Source organism: Canis lupus, chromosome 8, assembly GCF_011100685.1.
Source record: "Canis lupus familiaris isolate Mischka breed German Shepherd chromosome 8, alternate assembly UU_Cfam_GSD_1.0, whole genome shotgun sequence".
In the NCBI taxonomy this organism is placed as follows: domain Eukaryota; kingdom Metazoa; phylum Chordata; class Mammalia; order Carnivora; family Canidae; genus Canis; species Canis lupus.
Genome location: NC_049229.1, coordinates 45442686 through 45462094, shown reverse-complemented (window position 1 = coordinate 45462094; position 19409 = coordinate 45442686). Strand labels below are relative to the sequence as shown.

General features: G+C 40.0%; 1 protein-coding gene across 20 annotated transcripts in view; it reads right to left on the bottom strand.

The window, feature by feature from the left end:
* Nucleotides 1-19409, bottom strand: part of SIPA1L1 (signal induced proliferation associated 1 like 1) — a 375245-nt gene that overhangs the window by 76039 nt on the left and 279797 nt on the right. For all 20 annotated transcript variants that reach the window (XM_038545124.1, XM_038545128.1, XM_038545132.1 and 17 more), the window contains 4 exons: nt 18817-18920; nt 15593-15750; nt 5477-6050; nt 4573-4847 (listed from right to left, as the gene is read on the bottom strand). In XM_038545124.1, coding sequence (XP_038401052.1) covers nt 4573-4847; nt 5477-6050; nt 15593-15750; nt 18817-18920 — 1111 coding nt within the window. The remainder of the gene's footprint in view (nt 1-4572; nt 4848-5476; nt 6051-15592; nt 15751-18816; nt 18921-19409) is intronic.

Below are 19409 nucleotides of genomic sequence, written 5' to 3'. Positions count from 1 at the left end.
TCTCTTAGATGTGAGGGAATGGAGGCCTGGAGAGAGTAATCCACCAGAGACTGTAAGGCCAGGAAGTGGCAGAGCCAGGATCTGAACTCCCAGAATTAATCTATGTGGAAATTAGATTATTTAAATCTAACTTAATCTCATTTTAATCACTAACTGAAGAATACATCTACTCCAAATCCCCAGACTTCTCCACTTCCAGGGACCACTCATTTCACTCAGGGCACAGTCTGCAACAAAATGGAAAACTTAACATTCTTTAGAGAGTGATGGGCGACAGCAATTACAATTTCAGTATTTCAGGCCTACAAGACACATGGCACCATGTTGAAACCCGGCTGGTTGAAAAGCTACTCCTCCTCCCTACTCTTTTTCTCGGTCTTTTTATTCTTTCTTTCTCCTTTGGCTTCTGATTACCCATTACTCTCAACCTTTCAACACTAAGAATACAGATAGAAAAACCATTGTAGGGATCCCTGGGTGGCGCAGCGGTTTAGCGCCTGCCTTTGGCCCAGGGCGCGATCCTGGAGACCCGGGATCGAATCCCATGTCGGGCGCCCGGTGCATGGAGCCTGCTTCTCCCTCTGCCTGTGTCTCTGCCTCTCTCTCTCTCTCTCTGTGTGACTATCATAAAAAGGAAAGAAAAGAAAGAAAAGAAAGAAAAGAAAGAAAAGAAAGAAAAGAAAGAAAGAAAGAAAGAAAGAAAGAAAGAAAGAAAGAAAGAAAGAAAGAAAGAAAAAGAAAAAACCATTGTACAGCATACCCAACAGATCATCTCAACAATGGACTCTTAAATCAGTAGTCTGATGTCTGAGGACAGCTAGGTCCCTCAGGTCATGTGATTTGGGTTTGGAAAAAATACTTAACCTCTTTGCACCAAAGCTCTTTGCCTGAAAAATGAGAGATCTGAACCAGATGATCTCTCACAGCCTTTCCTGCTCCAAAGCAGTATGCTTTTGCATTTTGAATACTTGCTTTAAAATGAAGACAAAACTCTGTGATCCGTCCTACGTAAAAAGTGATTTGGTCCTTTTATGTAACTTGTTTGTTTTTAGCTCTTCCTCTTGAATGGTCCTTGATTGCTTTCTTCAAAAGCTGTAGGCTAGTGGCCCTCTACAGAATAAAGGTCCACCACTCCTGTGCAACACCACTCAGAACATCATGATTTCATGTGGGTGAAATCTCTAGCAGGCTGTTTTTCATCTTGCCAAGAGAATGGCTGCTGAGGATTCGGAGATCACAGGCACCAACAGACAACCACAGGTCACGGGCTCCAGCACTCCAGAGTCAGGATCGGGTGGGGGTGAGGGGCCCCTCCTGATGTCTGACATTTCATCCCCTGGGAAACTTTCTGGTAGAGGCGTGAATAAACACTGAATCCCTTCTGCAGGACTGCTTGCAGCAAGTTACGTCTTCACTGGTCCCACTTGATGGGTAGGCAGTGATGGAACCTCTCCAAACGCTCTTCTCATTGTTTTAGTGGAAATGGAAGACTTTTTTTTTAATGCCCAATACACAGCAGGGGTTCAGGAACTTTACTTTACTTCCCCTGTCCTTGCTTCTCTTAAAAACAACTTTAGTATGAATACAATTCATAGAGGATCTGCTTATGTCCTAGAAATATGGAAAGAGTCCTATTTTATTTTTGTATTACTGAAGCCCCACTTTACTGTTAAACTGTTTTCAGTAAAACAAAAAGCCTCCCTTTTCAAAACTGTGGACTCTCCCATGTGAACACACACGGGTGTTTGTAGCTACATAGGGTCAGCACGCCAGGCGCGTGTGACCCATCAGGATCCTGGCCACCTGGAGCAGCAGGTGGCTGAGGGGCCGTGGGACAGGGGATCCAGAGGATGCCTATTCCCCCCCGCTGGAGCTGCAGTAACAGCTGACAAAGAGAGTGACTAGTCAAAGAACAGAGTAATCAGTTGCTAGGAAAACAGCAGTGGGAGTGTGAAGTGTGGAGGAGAGAAAAGTGACAGAAGAGCATTATCTTATTTTGTTGAAAATTACAGCAAGGTGTTAATACTTCAACTGTTCCTTTGAAGTTGTTTCTAAAGGAGTGAAGGGAAAAGCAGGGCTTCCAGTCCCCCTAAGGCATCCATGGCACCATTTCACACCTGCCCAGAAGGTGTAACTGGCTTTTCGGAGGGAATCCATGGAAGCCGTAGTGTGAAAGGCACATGGTGTGCTTCCCAGGCATGGGGCTGTACGGTGCACTGATCCTTCATCCCAATCTCCCATTCTACACCCTAAAGAGGGCAGGTTCCTAACACCTTCCTGTCCTGTCACTACCAGCTCTACTGGCCAGGAAATTGGCAATCAGTGTCTCAGCAGCACTGCTAGAAGATGAAACAAATATAGCTCATTTATTCAGGGGTATGCAGGGGCCAGCCTGTCTTGGCTTGCAAAGAGCCGACCATGGGCATCTATCCCAACTCTGAGTACAGTGGTGTCATGCTGGTAGCGAGAAGTCGACCACAGAAGCAGTATTTACATCTTGGGAATCATCAAATGCTACAAATCTAGCTTCTTTTCTTCAATAGAAAGCCAACATACCAGCAGATCCCTGCTTATGCTACATAAATTAAAAAAATAATAATAATAAAAAAATAAAAAAGAAGGATTTGTGCCCCAAGCATACAAAGATGTAGTTAAGAGCTTGGATTCTAAGTGAGATCTAAATTTGCCAGGTAAGCTTGAAAAGTTCATGACTAATCTGAGTCTTGGTTTCCTTAAAACAGAAATAATATTAACACACCTCATAAGGTTGTTATAAGGATTAAATGTCCGAATCCATGTAAAAGTGTCTTTTCTAGGACCTGGCAAATTAAATTTCCAGCAAATGTTAGTTGTTTTTACCAACACAACACAGCATACATATCTGGCTTAGTATATTGCTATAGATAAACTACCTCCTACCACAGATCTATCTATCCAGGGCCAGGCCTCCCAACCCATCTTTCCAGGAACAACCACACACAATTCAATGTTGGTAATGTTGCCCCATCCATTCATCACAAACACTCATGGGCACCTATTCCTTCTCTCCCCACCCCATACAAGCTGGGGAGCCTAGAAGACTGGGGAAAGGCTTCTGAGCAGACTAGATGGCACTACACTATCCATAGACTCACTCGGACCTTTAGTCCTTAGACCAGTGTCTTTATTCTGTACTGTGTGTAATTAAGGTTGACAAGTTACAAAGCTTGGTTATATTCTCCAGTTTAGAGCTGCCTATTTAGAAGCAATCAAGTAGATGATGTGAAGGAGAGGTCAAGAGACAGAAGATGAGTGCAGAGCAGCTGGGGAGTGTCATAAGGACCTAACTACCTATATGACCCGCCTCCAGAGTCATTCCTGAATCCCAGTTCAGCAGAATGCCTAAACATTAATGGTAATGCGCTTCAGGAAACCAGAAAACACCTGGTTAACTAAGGCAGGATATGTGTGTTTAAGCTATTAGACAAAGGGAGTCCACAATATTCTGACAGAGGCACCTCATCTCTGGGCTGTCTAGGCAGTCAGCAATGTTCAGAAACACTACCTCAAGCGCAATCTGGTCTGCAACAGGTGGTCTGATGAACTGAAGTACATGTAGATTGTCATTGCTGCTTACTTTATAAAGGACACAAATAACCCACTGTAACTATTTACACAATCTACCATCGACTGTTCATGAATCTGTGAGAGCTCAGGTGTAGGACAAGTCATGTTTTTAGGGGGGAGAAACCAGGTTAAGGATGTTGTCTTGGCTTTAGAAGGCCTAAGAATTAACTGCCAAAGCTTAAGAGAAACTCTTGGAAAATAATGGGCTGAAAGCAAATTAACTTATTGGGGGGAACAAAATACCTAGTAAAAATAGCATGGACATGCCCAAAGGAGAAAAGAAACAGTTGATTAAATTTGTTCCATCAAGAAACCTCCCCAGAGACCGAGAAATTAAATTTTCAAGAGTGCTGCTGGCTTGGCAGGAGCTAGGAGGGACAGGAGCTCCTGGACTTCCCTTGGCGAAAAGGCTGGGGACCAAACAGCCAAACCATCACGAGCAGGACCAGCTCATGTGAAGCCAATTCCTAACACACACAGATGCAGTTAAGAAAATGCTTGCTAAGTCACGTCCAGGGCTCCAGACAGAGAGGAGAGGTCAAAACAGCACTCTGAATTTTGGAAAGAAAAAGGAATAAGAGTGTCATGGAACATAAAAGAAAGAAGCCTGACAGTCTGTGTTGCTGAGTGTCTCCTAATATTAAGCACTCACTGTTTCTTAGGTACTGGCACAAGATATTTAAGATGGCTATTACTGGCCTTCTCTATCTGTAATGGCAAGTTTAGAAACCCACAGATGTAAATCCTGGGGATGGTCCAAGTCACTCACTCTTTCCAGCTGCTGCTGCCACAACGAAGAAACGAAGAGGGAGCTAAGTCCCGAGTCAGACTTTCCACAGATGGAACTTGGAGCACCACATGTAACCTGGCACGATTCACTACCCCCCGGCCCAGTGGAAGGCGTTCTACATGGTGTGCAAACCCGGCCTCGGATGCCCAGGTTCACAGCTGCCAACTCAGACCTACCTCCGTGGGGTGCAGTCATCGTGAGGGGGGATGATGACGACCTTGACTGTGACGGATGTTCTCAGGAGATCAATCATCTGCTCGTGGCTCAGGGTGGCCACGGCCACCTTGCAGATCTCTACCAGCCGGCTGCCCTGCCTCAGCCCCGCCTGCCAGGCGTAGCCGTAGGGCTCTACATCTGCCACGATGCCCTCATAGTTGACATGGAAGCCAAGCTGCCCTAGCCCATTCCTTCGCAGAGTCATCTCCACCGATTCACAACCTTTTGACACAAACTGGACAAGGAAACAAAAGGTATCATGGTTTAATGCCAGAGGGTGTTAAGTGGCGGACAGGGAACTGGAAAAACACCGCAGGCAGGGTTATTTCTGAATACCCTGCTGCCAGCTGAAGAGCGTCTGGTTACTTCCCCTTCACTAACCCCCATTCATTAGGCCAAAAAGAACATACTTGTTGCATCCAAAGAACTCAATGGCTTCAGTGAGCTTACAAGGAAGCCTCTAACAGAGACCTACAGGGAGCTGGCAGCCAACAGAGGCTGTATTCTGCTACTTGCTTCGCCCTTAAAAAATTCGAGGCAGCAGATGCTCGATCGAACAATTCCTCTCAACAGCTAAAGCAGACTGGCTGGGCTACCTCACCAGCCATCAAGGCAGTGGGATCAGGTCACATGCAAATGGTCTCCAACACAAAAGCACAGCAAATGTGTCTTCTCCCACTGGTTCTACTTTTCCTTCTGAAAAATGATGGAGAATGAGTGTCACGTAGACTCCGCTTGCTTCATACCATCAAGGGAGTTTTCAGAGGAGCCGACAAAACAGCACCCATTTCGTAACTTGCTTCTAAAGTCTGTTCTGAAAGCTTTAGGAAAGGGAAACTGGGTAAGTGGAAGGAAAAGACTCACCTGCAACCTTTTCACAATCTCTTTGATATCCTCACTATTAATTAAACTCTCCACCGAAACACATTCTCCTCGCTCATAGAAGACTTTGAGGCTGGCGTCAGTTGAGGTCCACCCTATCACGTCTCTGCAGGAACAGTTGAAAACCACACTCTTTGTTTCCTGCTCGATGAGAACGATGAACTCGTTGGAGACCCCTAACAGGCAGTCTATTTCCATGGCCTTGTTGTAGTCTTTGGCCCGGACAGCCCACACAATGGCTCCCATGCTGCTGAGCTCAGCTCCTGGATATGGCTTAGACTTCTCCTTCTTCTTGGAGGCCAGAGAGATGAATGGGAACTTGCCAGATGGGTCAATAGGGGTGTTGGTGACATTCTTTTCTGCCAGATCTTTCAGGTATTCCTGGCGTGTCCGAGTTGCCATGGCCCGAAACTTTTCTGATTTATGAGCAGCATTTTCTGCATTAATCACTTTGGCCAGAAGGAAGTCCCTGAACACATTTGACTTAGGGAAAGTGACCCCTTTGGGGATGGGAGGTCCAAAGGAAGGCACGTCTCTGGACCTGGTGACGGCCACACTAAGAGACAAAGCAAAGGGCAAAAAGAGGAGCGTCAGTCCTTCTTGGTCTCACAACATGAGAATAAAATAACACCTGCTCCAAGAAAAAGGTATACCTCAGGAGGAAAAGAACTATCACTGTCCCAAAAGAAATAATATATATTTCTATTTAACATGAGCACACCTTTTCATTCAACCACATTTAGGATTTATAGAACATTAAATTTTTTCTAGTCTTAAAAAACCCAAAAAGCTTACAGTAAAAACTTTCCTCTCATTAATGGGTGGTAAACTAACCATACTTCATGAAAAAAAAAAGTGTACTGTAATATTCTACCTTTAAATACCTACTGATTATTTCTAAGCAGGGGTTACTATAATCAGCATAACCTTTTAGAACAGATTTTCTAAGAACACAATTGTAGTCTCCATTTTAAATATAATGTCTATGCGCACACAGCTTATAATGAAAATATCCAAAGATGCATGACATAAAAGCAATGGATTTTTTTTTAAATTAAACAAATCACTATTTGTTGGCCTATGTAACCAGACCAAAAAGCATAATTTTAAAATAAAAATTGTAATTGCAATATTAAAATGATTATGATTTTTAAGTAATAGCAACAGTGCTTTAAAATCAAATTTTTAGACTGAGCTATTCTTTGGTCCACATTCTCTACCTTTGGTATATGATTCTGACAATTTTTCTGTGAGGAAATAGTTTCCTTTTCCTATTCCTTTAAGCAAGATTGATTTGAGAAAGCTTGCCACAGTCACTTTTCCTGCATAATATTGCTAAAACTGGGACTAAGATAAGGATCTTACGAGCATCTGTAATAACCTGTTATTTTTAATCTCAAAAAGGAAAAAAAATCATGTTTTTCCTAAAACAGTAACAACAAAAGTTAAATGGAAACAGAAAGGTTGTGTAAGTTTTCTGTCATGTTCTAAGACCACATTCTAGGACCTTAGTGAAGTTTGAGAGGGCTGGAAATGATGTTTTTAACAGACTGAATGTCCATCTTTTCAAATTATATAATTATTTTAAAAGTCAGTCCATTATGCATTGTACTAAGTATTAGGGAAGTAATACAAAATGCTTTTTCTGAATTTCCAGAATGGAAAAATCATAATCAGAGAGTGTATATATCTTTCAAATAAACTGATGAGCTCTATATCATTACTATTTTTTGTTCTGTTTTGTTTTTGGAAGGGTTTAAGATACTTAGCCTTGGTTTTCAAAAAAGGATTATTTCTCAGGAAAATAGGATACATGAATAAAAATCAGGAAACCCAGGACAAAAGTTACCTATTTTGTCTGAAGATGCGATGGAATGGCCTATTGGTTGGTTTTCACAAATTTATTAAAAAAAAAAAAAAGGCTATCTAGTTGGCTTCATGACCAAGAAAGGTGGCAAGCAAAACTCCACTTTCTAACTGGAGAGGAGAATTCACAGAAGCCTAATTACACCAGTATTAGAAAGGCAATTCTTCTTGTCTATTGTGAGCTGTCTGTCTGGCTTGAATGCTGACAGCTGTATAATTTTAATTTGATCGTTTAAAAAAAAAAATCAAGCAAAAGATGTTAAAATCCAGATATTCCAGCTTTTCTAAAGAAGAATCCTATAAGGATCCAGAAACACCCATTTTTAAATTGGCAATTCCTTCTCTTGCTAATTTCACTTCAAATTGTTATCCTTTCTCAAGAACCAGCTGTAGTCTTCTTTCAAATGAGAGGAAAATGCTTACCAGGGGGTGCCAGTAGGAGCACCAACTATCCACTTGCCCCTTAAACACCCTGGCTTTCTACAGATCTATTTATTAACTGCTAGAACTTTAGACAAACATATATTGAAAACCCAATGATAATTAGAAGCCTCTAGAATGAGCTATGAGGGAAAGAACTGAAACCCTAACATATAATTATCAATGATTCATCAGTAGAGAGGTAAATGATACAGATGCTAAAATCAGTTTTGCATCATTAGAAATAGAACCCTTGCAGAAGATGAGGAGGATGATGCCCTGGGATGTTTTTTTCAAATGAAAGGTCTTGCTTTGGGTTAATCTAACTTCAAGGTTTTCTACAAGGTTAAAAGCTCATGGATTTAGATGCCACAGATTCCAAACTCCTGATAATAAGGCCTGCCTGCAGCTCAGAAGAAAAAATATTTTTGCCTCATAAGAAGCCTTTCTAGAACTTCAGTTTGCTATATATAGATACTTAAGATGTGTTAATTATAAATGGTTCTTGCTATTTGTAAAAGCAGATTCAGAAGGGCTCCTGCTTGGACACAGTTGTGTTAGCCTCATATGCAATACGGTATCACCTTAGAAATAATACATTCCTTACAATCATAGCCATGCCTCATGTACTCAGCAGTGCTCAGGATTGGATGTTCCACTGCAGAGAGTTATCCCACAGACAGAAGCTCAGAGGCTGAAGCAATTACAGAAAGCACCGGAAGAGAACATGGTGAATTCAGTGTTCCTCAAACTCTGCCAATAAAATCTTGAGTTTCATCTTAAAAAGTCATCTTGATTTTGCATTCTCCTGAGGAATATCAGAGTTCATTTTAACACAAAAAGATATCCTGTCCCCCAAATCTTGGGAGTACTATTTAAGACTAGGAAGATGTTCTGTTTTACTGATGGATGGCATAGCCTTGAACTTCCATTTGAATGGCTGGTAAGAAATCTTCACTTCTCCAGGAAACAGACTCTGAGAAGTAAAGTGATTTGCCCAAAGCCTGATATAGAGAGCCTGGACTGGAATCTGAACTTGCAGATGGCCAGCAGAGTGCTCTAAGATAGTACCACATTATTCCTTTTGAAGGAACATTTTTAAACCTTTCACTCTTGAGGGGCTTGCAAAAAGGTACGACCCGCAAGTGTCACACAGCTGAAGAGACCCCAATTAAGCTGGGCTTTGTAGCATTTGCTGGCATAGAAGACATTAGATAAAGTAGCAGATCTCGACACTGAAAGCCAATTTCAAGTTGATACATGAGACTGTTCCGGAGACATCTGAACAGAAGTCTCAATGGAAAAAAGTGAGAAGGTGATGATGTTTGAATTTCTGAACCACCATGGAAATGGCAATAAACAATTCCAACCCCAAATTTAGAGGAGGGGGCTTCAGCATCAGAATGGTAGAGGGAAATTTTCCCCTTCTCGGAGCTGGATCACACTGCCAGCTTGGAGAGCTTACTCAGAAAGCAGACCTGGGCAAAGGACAGGAAAGATCAGTGGCAGAAGAAATAAATGTGTGCCCATCATTCCCTCTCTGGGGGGCTCTGGAATTCTAATAATATTCATTCACTGATGCTCCCTGAGCACCTCCTATGTGTCAGGCACTGTGCTCATGCTGAGGATCGAGGATGAACTGTCAGAGGCTCAGCCCTCCAGAAGCTCCAAGTCTAGCAGGGCTACATACAGAAGTCGGAGTGCTCTTGTGGGAGGTGTGGAGCGCTACTGGAAACACTTTGGAAAGGCAATTTACCTAGACCTGGGAGGTCAGGGGAGCCCTCCCAAAGAAAAGCAGGAATTCATCTGCTGAAGGAGGGGCAGAGGTGTGTAAGACGAGGCATTCCTGCTTGGAGAGCAGCAGCATGTGCAGAGAAGAGGGGCAGAGCACAGTATGTTCTGGGAACTGTAAGTAGTTCCACACAGCTCCAGGGGTAGGGGTGGGGAGGAGAATTGGCAGAGGCCCCAGTGGAGGCTCAGAGTGGGAAGGCCAGACCCAAAGGACCTTATGCAGTAGACTGTACGCTAGAGTGTCTGAACCTCTCCAAAATGGCTTTGAGCAGCGGGAGTAACATATTCAGATTTTTTTCTTAAAAAAGGTCAGCTACACTGGACAATAAGGATGCTGATTAGGCCTAGAAGAGTCTTTCTAAAAGAAATGTCTACCACTTGACCCACTTGGATTTTTTCTTCCTAGCTGAAGCTTGCATATTTATTTATTTTTAATCAAGAAGAGAAGGGCATGCACATTTCATATGCACACACCACAGTCCCAGCCTACACCAGATACTTTACTTATGGGATTTTAAGTAGATGTCAAGCAACCATCCACTGCAGAAAAAGGAAATTTAAGATCTGAGAGGTTTAACAATCTGGTCTGGTTCCAAGTGCTTTCTGCACTATATCATACTACCTCCTTTCAACATTCATTATATTTTAACCTCTGAATATGAAAATCTTTCTGAGAGGAGAAACATACATTTCTACCTTTCTAAATGTAGTTACTGACCACAGTTTAACACCTGAAGACTCAGGTTATTATTATAACCACCTATTATTATACTAGTTTTAAAATTAACAGTAATTCTTCAATTTTGTCAGATAGTGAGTCAATGTTCCAATTTTCAGTTGTTGAAGAGGTCCTAAAATTTTAAGTCTTTTTATCTAAAATGGATCCAAATAAGACCCACATATTTCAATTAATCATATCTTAATTTTTTTTTATTCTGTTAATTCTTCTCCACTTCTTTCACTTTCCCTTTTACTTCTTGCATTTATGTGTTGAGGAAATTGGGCTGTTTGTTGCGGGGTATCTGAATTTTGCTGAATACAGGCATGTTCTTCTGTCTTTTGTATTTCCTGTAAACTGGCTTCTCCAAGAAGTTTGGTTAGACTCAGGTTCAGCATGCTGGGGGAGGTAGGGAACAAGACTAATTCATAAGTGGGGTTGTGTCCTTCCATTATGAGACACGTTTGTCTCTTTTTGTGATATCTGCCTTCTCTGAAGATCAATGCCTAGATCTCCTAATTCACTGGTTGCTAAAAAATGTTGAAAAAAATTTTACACTGAGTTTTTACAGAGTGAGGCCCTGAGGTGTGAATGAAGTATATCTGGTCCTTTGCTCCCAAACTAAATGACCCCAGACTGCTATGCTTATTGATTGGCTTTGTATCATTGACGTGAAGAGTTTTTCTGCATTTCTCTTATCAGTAATCACTTATTGATGTTTTCAGCATATCCTTGCCACTGAATAGTTCCTCATCTTTTTGATTTGTTGTTTTTAATCTGCTCTATCAACCGGGACCAGACAATTAAGCTCAGTGTAATGATACCTAATAAAATGAAGAAACTGGAGGATTCTCTCATCAGGTATGGGCATAGTACAGAGTTAGTGATTAATTTCTGAGTTCTTGGCTCTGTCTACTGTTCAAAGTTAACTGACCTCTGGAATTAGTTTGAAATAGTCAGTTTTTCCTGTTACAAACTTTTCAGTATTCAGGGAAATAACACCCACTATTTCAGGACCTCTTCTTTACATCTACCACAGGGATTTTTCTCTTTGTTCACCTGCTGCATCCCAGGACCTAGAATAATGCCTAGCACATATACAATAAAGGCTGTAAAAAAACTGGCAAAAAATAAATGAACAACAATAAGCTCCAAATTTGCCTTTTTGCATACAAAAGATCTTACATGGTGACACTGGGTGTATTTCCTTAAAACTCTATTTATACCATGCTACTAGATGGCCTAGCATTCCAAGGGCCTCTGCTGCCTGGTAACCCCATCTACAACAGCAGCCTTTTCACTATACCTTCCACCTTCCTTCCTGTGTCTAAACTTCTGTATAATGCTGGCCACTCCCAGAATTATTTCTCTTTCTCCCACCGAATTTCATCCATCTGTGCTTTAAAACACGCCAAACCCCATTTTCTCAGTTAAATGTTCCCTGTAACTTCTTTAACCTGTACTGACCCTACACTTTTCTACCCGATTACAGCAAGAAGCTCCTTTGAGGAAACAACTTTTGCACTTTCCTCATTACAGGCACCAGATAGATGTCAATAAATAAATGTGAATGTTCTCAGGGGAGAAAGTTTGAAATGAGATTTTCCATGATAAAAAGTATCTGAATTACTAACTCTTTGAGGGATATAGTTAAATTACATTTAAATCGAATTTATTATAAATCAGTGCAGTTCTAAGCTTTTCTACCAAAGTACCTCTAATAAAAGAGGCCCATAAATTCATATCCCTAGTAGTTTGGGGAGTGGCTGGGGTAGGAGAAAAACTCACAGGTACGGAAACTCTTTGAAACACTTATGTTTTATCTTAAAATTGATATAAATTTTCTATTCTGCTTCATAATATATTTTTCTTTTTTTTTTAAAAGGATTTTATTTATTTATTCATGAGAGACACACAGACAGGGGCAGAGACATAGGCAGAGGGAGAAGCAGGCTCCCTACAGGGAGCCTGATGTGGGACTTGATCCAGGACCCTGGGACCATGACCTGAGCAGAAGGCAGACACTCAAATGCTGAGCCACCCAGGTGTCCCTTCTTTTTGTTTTTTTTCTAAAGATTATAGGAGAAAGAGTGTGTGCACACACATGCACCAGGGGAGGGACAGACAGAGAGGAAGAAAAAGAATCCTCAAGCTGACTTCTCGCTGAGTGTGGAGCCCAACACAGGGCTTGATCCCCGGGCCCTGAGATCATGACCTGAGCTGAAGTCAAGAGTCAGCTGCTTAAACGACTGAGCCACCTTGGCCCCCCATAATAGGTTTATTTTCACGAGAACACGAATCCCCTTTACACACTTTCCCCCATGCATTAACTACAAGAGAGTTGCCTTATCTTTTCAGGGACTTTAAACATCTCCTAACATTACCACACACCCCAGGAAACATGAGAACAATTAATACACCACAAGTTTACAAGAAGAAAAGATCACTACTTTAGTTTCTTGTGATTTGACGTTACAAATTGATACGTTCTCTTGGATTTTAAAAAAGGCCCAAATTCACAGTTTATATGTGAATTTAACTGCATGTTGGGTCTTCAAACAAGTTTGGCAACTAGGAAATCCCAGGCTAGCTCACGTGGCCTGAACTGGGGTGTTCAGTGTCCTCCCATAAAGGGTCCAACATCATATCGCATGGTGGGATTAAGAAGATGGGCTCTTCAGGCAACAGATTAAAAATAAGAGAGACAGTAGGGGTGCCTGGGTGACTCAGTTGGTTAAACATCTGCCTTTGGCTTGGGTGGTGATATCAGAGTCATGGGATCAAGCCCCATGTCAGGCTCCCTGTTGAGGAGGAAACCTGCTTCTCTCCCCAACCCACTACTCTCCCTACTTATGCTCACTCTCTTTCTCTCCCAAATAAATAAATAAGTAAGTAAATAAATAAAATAAAAGAGACTACAAAAAGCATGATTTTCAAGACTGAAGTAAGGGGTGGGGTTTAAAGAGTAAGACAGACATCAATTCCTCATCTAGCAAAGTGTTGAAGAAGGTTAAGAGATATTTCCTCCTGATTACTCTATTTAGACTTGCACTGGCCACATGTAGGCTACTGAGCACTCCAAATTATGACCAAGGGTTTTTTTTTTTTTTTAAATGACCAAGGAATATTAAATCACATTATAATTTTAAAAGTGACAATTCAGTTATTCCAAAGCTTTGAAAAAGCATGTTTGGAACATTCTGAGCATATGAATCTACTTTGCCAGTTGCAAATTCTCTGAAATCTAAACACAGGTTATTTCCAATGAAAATCAAGCATCCTGATGAGCTCCAAGTCTAAAGCATACTCCAGATTTCAAAATCTTAGTCCCAAAATAAGTAAAATAGGTCAATAATCTTTAAAACTTAAAAATCACCTTTTGAAATAATAAGATTTGGATACAGCAGGTAAATAAAATGTATTATTGGGTCAAAAACATACTGCTAAAATTAATTTTACCTATTTCTTGTTATTTTAAAAATATGGCTATCAAAAATATAAAATATATGGCTTACATTACATTTCTGTTGAACAGCATTTTATTTAGACAGAATCTCTCTGTAAAACAAACTGTATAGCTTTCTACTCCCAAACTTCATAGTGACCAATCAAAAAGGGATTAGCTTTCTATCAAAGTTGTATGAACTCCTTTGCATGAATCCAGTACAGAGGATGTTTCAATTGCTTGGGGTATTTTCTGAATGCAATAGCCATCCCTCCCAGTTAAAAGTTCTGCACTTAGTCTGTCATTTTATACCTAAATAAAGCAGCTTCCAGAGACCATATTCTAAGAGGCTGCAGATCCAGGTCTCTTTTGTTAGAGTTTCCACCTCTTAGCCTAGAGTTCTGGGATAGCTTGTGTGTCAGCAGCAAGGGCAGTACAGATCCATGCTTCACAGACCTTGTGAGGGGCTAGGCTCTAGAACCAGTGAAGGGGCCAAGTCCTGGTGGTTCCACTAAATCTGGAACCAGATTTAGTATATTACAATCTAAACTACCCAATACCAGGACACCTGGGTGGCTCAGTTAAATGTCTGCCTTCGGCTCAGGCCATGATCCTAGAGTCCTGGGATTGAGCTCCATGTTGGGCTCCTCGCTGGGCAGGGAGCCTGCTCCTCCCTCTCCCTCTACCTGCTGCTCTGCCTACTTATGTGCTCCCTCTCTCTCTGTCTCTCTGTCAAATAAATAAACTACCTGATACCAGCTAACTACAGACAAGTTATCTGTCCCCATGGCTTAAACTTCATCTTAAAATGGGGATTTTTAGAAACAGTACCAAATGTATGGGTTTTAAAAATCAAATGAGGTAGCCCAGGTAAAGTGCCTAGAATTAGTGCTAGGCTTATCAGAGGAGGCCAACATACATAGTTCTCGTAGGATGTGCAGGGAAGGTGACAGTTCGCAGTAGTCCAGAGCATCCTTTATTATTTGTTTTGTTCCCTGAACCCACTTGTTCAACTCCTGTAATTAACCCACACTGACACCCAGAATTAGACAGTTGTGGATCTCACAACAAACCAATTATCAGTCTGTGTTGGCCACTTTTTGTGTAGGTGGCTATACTAATTCAAAAGCAAATATCCAACATTAACAAAGTCCAATCTCCCGAATTTTAGGGATGGAAAGACAGGACAAAATTCTGTATTTTAAAAGGACAGATTCATATTAGAAACATCTTACTAATGCTAGAATAGCCCTACATGTCTTCGTGGTACTATGTCCATGTCAACCCAGCAATTCAGGTCCTTATCCTTGTCAACACCCAAAGGCCTCTTGCAGACAGATGCCTGAATTCTGATACTCATGAGACTAGGTGAACAAGCAACATGAAAATAATTTTACCAGAGGCTTACTAAAGAATAGAAACGCCTCAAAGATTGCAGTCAGAAATGTTAGAGTGAATCCCATCAGTCCTAAGCAAGGATTTGAGCTTTTTCAATAATAATAATTAAAACAAAACAAAACTTTTCTACTTATTATGATCATTCTTCTCTGCTCTTGCCACACCAAAAGCTAAATATAATTAGCAGTGTGAGTAATTAGTTGGTGACCAGATGGTATGGATGAAGGACACCACCTAAGGAGGAGGTGCAAATGGAAATAGCAGGTGTCTAACCAACGTGTCTGGGCAATGTCAGTGCCGTCAGGTTACGTCATTGTGTGAATTTGGCCATCTACACGCACAGTTTAAAGACAAAAATAAATAGTAATAGCTTCCCACTGACACTTCAGAAAGAATTGGATGGGGCCCTCTGTGTGACCACCGGCCAACACCCATGCAGCTACTGCTGCTGTGCCAGTACCTGTAACAGACACCGTCTGTGCAGGGGTTGTGAACCCTCACGATGACGAAAACGTGCTGGAAGTGGGATCGGATGTTTTTTGGGCTGAATGGCTGTGCTCCTGGCTCTTGGAAAACAATTGTTACAATATCATTTCCAATATGTCGCTTCCGTAGGAGCTAAAACAAAAAATAAGCAAACACCATAAATGACAACACTCTGCATTTTCCTCAATTCCCTTATGTAACTGTATTTAAAACATTCATTATTAATCAGGCCATATTAAGGTAGGCAATCTCCACAGTTGCTGTCAATATTTTAGCCTGTCTTATTTCCTCCCAGGAAGAATATAGAAATGAGTATTCTGAAATTTGCATAAAATATAGAGCCCGTTCAGGAGCAAACCAATATCTGGCATATTATGCCAAGTTCTAGTCTCTCCAAAGTCTCAGTTTCCATAACAACAGTTTTGTTCCATTTTCACATAAGAAAGAAACTTGCCATAGGGAAGATTTTTTAGAAAAGAGAATGGCTGAAGTAATTACAATGCAATTTATGTTCTGCTTTAATTCACTTCATTTAAAGAAATGTGGCTAAGGTGTTTTCGAACATGTTTGTTGTGTCACCAGCTGGGAATGCAGAAATTACTAATATTCCTTAAAGCAGGTTAAATTACAAGTTTAAATCACTTTTTTAATTACAATGAAAGCTGCTTAAGACCACCTTCTGTTTCACATTTAATGCTAATGGTGTTTTGGAAAGGTGGCTTTCAAATTCAGGGAATCCAAGTCAGGCTAGGCCAAGAGGGGTTTATTAGATAGTTTAATTCAGTAGTGTGAAATAAAGTTGAACAAAATTTGTATTTCTCATATTTATTAATATAGAGCCTCTAATAAGGAGAAAAATAATGAAATATACCATTGATATCAACTCTGTTAGGCATAAGCTTACATTTATAAAACTTTTTTTCTTAATTTTCCAGCAACTTTAACTTACCCAAATTACATACCAGTAAAATCAATGATCTAATATTGGCTGCCGGCTGGGAGAAACAATAGCCTTTTAGATTAGGGTTGAGAATTGGGAGTTAGAATGTTCCAGAAATGTACTTTTTAACCTTAGGAATTTCAAAGCATCCCAAATTATCTTCTAATGAGGCCATTTACTTTCATTTCTAAACATGATATATTATTGGATGTTACAGAAATAAAGGTCTGTACTGATTGCTATACAGAATATGCCCATTATTAAACATTATTAATCTACTCAAGATCTTGGACACAACAACAAAATCAATTGGTCTATGTATCATGTCATTCCTGCATAGATGATTTCATTGCCTTTTTGATGCAATGTCGTTCTTTCTTCAAACATTGATTGACATGTAACACTAAGGTCTTAATAAAGGACCCAAATAGAAATAAATCCATTTACCCATCTCACATTATCTATAATGAAAGACAGTATCTATAAACAAATTCTTGCCACAGATTTTAAAAGATATGTTCTTTCTGGTTTTTTTCCCCCCCAAGCATAAAGTGATCTATGTAGAAGAAATAAATTCCCTAGCTAGAGAACTAAAATCTCTTAATATGCAACAGTACAAATTATTTCTTCACTCTGATTTAGGACCATAAAAACACTTTTGCCTTGAGTGGGCCTCCAAATTAACTAATTTAAATAGCTGTCCATTTAAATGCCAACTTATGCTGCTCAACACCCTTCAACTCATTTAGGAGAAATAAACAAGTAATTGAATCTTGTTAACTACATATATCATACTTTCTCTGAGTAATCAGGTAGAAAGAATAATCCTTTAAAGGATCCTTTAGGGATCCCTGGGTGGCGCAGCGGTTTAGCGCCTGCCTTTGGCCCAGGGCGTGATCCTGGAGACCCGGGATTGAATCCCCCATCGGGCTCCTGGTGCATGGAGCCTGCTTCTCCTTCTGCCTATGTCTCTGCCTCTCTCTCTCTCTGTGTGTGACTATCATAAAATAAATAAAAAATTAAAAAAAAAAAAAGGATCCTTTAAAGATCATTTGTCAATGTTCTGAAATTTTTTGTCTACTTACCAATCAGAATAAGAAAAACATATTTTTTCTTAGCATGATGTTTTCCTCTCTGGATAATCTAGAACTTGGAATTTGCATAGAAAATTGTCAACAAATTCCAGATCATAGAATTTATCTTAAATAGGTTTATTTCAGATTTGTGACTGATTCACTGCTTTGCTTCCTATTTTTGATTACTGTGGTAATCATAAGAGGCAAAATTTTGTTACCTAGATTTGTGATTTAATCAAACCTGCAGTGATGAAGTGTTAGATTAGATCAGTGTTTGGTTAAATTCTGGGAAAGAGGATGTGATTCATTCTGCAGCTGGCCTGTGTTCTGTTAGCACAACAGTTGACAATAACAAAATCTATATCCATTTTAGGGTCAGAAGTAATACTGGACCACTTGTGTTTATAACTGCTATTGAAAGGAGAAGCTGTTAGTTCTCTGGCTCTTTTAAATGTCAGTTTGGTATCATTTATTCTGAAATGTTTTTTTAAAAACAGCAACTACCACATACTTTCTAAAACAATAGTACACGTTTCTATTTTGCTCTGTAACAATCTGCCACTTTAAGTTTTCTTCATTTACTATGTCAATGACCACATTTTAGTGATAGGCATTGTGCTTTTAGATCCTCTTAAAAGAAACTCTGTGATGTACACAAAGGCAATCAACATTTTTTATGTTCTTTGCTGTCTCCAGACAAACATTAAGAAAAAACCTTTTTCTGAAAGCCCATTGACATTTATTTTGGTTTTTCTCCAAGTTAGTATACCAGAACTCCTTTGAAAACTGAAATGACACATCAGTACTTTCCTGTTTTGTACCCTAGCCTCTTGAGATGGAATTTCACCCACTCATACTTGTTCTCTGCAACCCTGCAGGGTCACCTAATCACCATGATTTCAACTTGTTCTCTTCAGATTCCATGAAAACTTCAATCCTCGTGGGTGAAAAGCAAATGATTAATTCACAAAGCCATCCAGCTGGCTGTTAACCTAGAATTTGTGTCTCTTCATTTGTTTTCAGCTCATTTGCTATTCGTTATTTCCGCAAAGTACAAAGCTTCCTGCCGCGGTGACAGGTGCAACATTAAATTCTGGTTTAAGATTTTACAAACTTGCCACTTAGGCTTCTGGGGGAAATGAACAAGGGCGAAGAAACACAGACAACACCAGGATCTCTTACCTGTTGCTTGTTGTTAGGTGTGTATGGCAGCATGGTGGAAACATGGAACATAATTTCATAGTCTTTATATGTTGTATACAGAGAATGAGTTCCAGTGGAGTCAGCTACAGTAAAAAAAAGTATATATATAATGATGAGATGACTATAAGAATAGGAAAAATAGTTCACTTAAGGAAAATATCTCAAAAAAAAAAAAAAGGGGGGGAAATGGTTTAGAATGAAAAGATGTTAGATAAGATCTAGCATTGGTGTTCTTGCCCACTTTTTGTATCTGATTTTCTTTGGTAGTCTAGTGAAGATACCTTCTCAGAATAATATTTGTAAATGTATAATATATATGTTTTCAATAGAACTCCATTATACTGTAAAATAGCAAAAATAATTTTAAAATATGATGTTAGATTTCTATAACAAGTTTTAGCAATTGATTTAATAATAACCACTATGATTTTGAAGTAGTGATGTACATAAGCAATATTTTGAAGGATCTCCAAGAAAAATACAGTATGAAAATATCTTCACTTTCTGCCTGCAATAAAATCATAGGTAGAACTTACACAACTGTAGTTGGCTGCCTACATTCAAAACTGAAG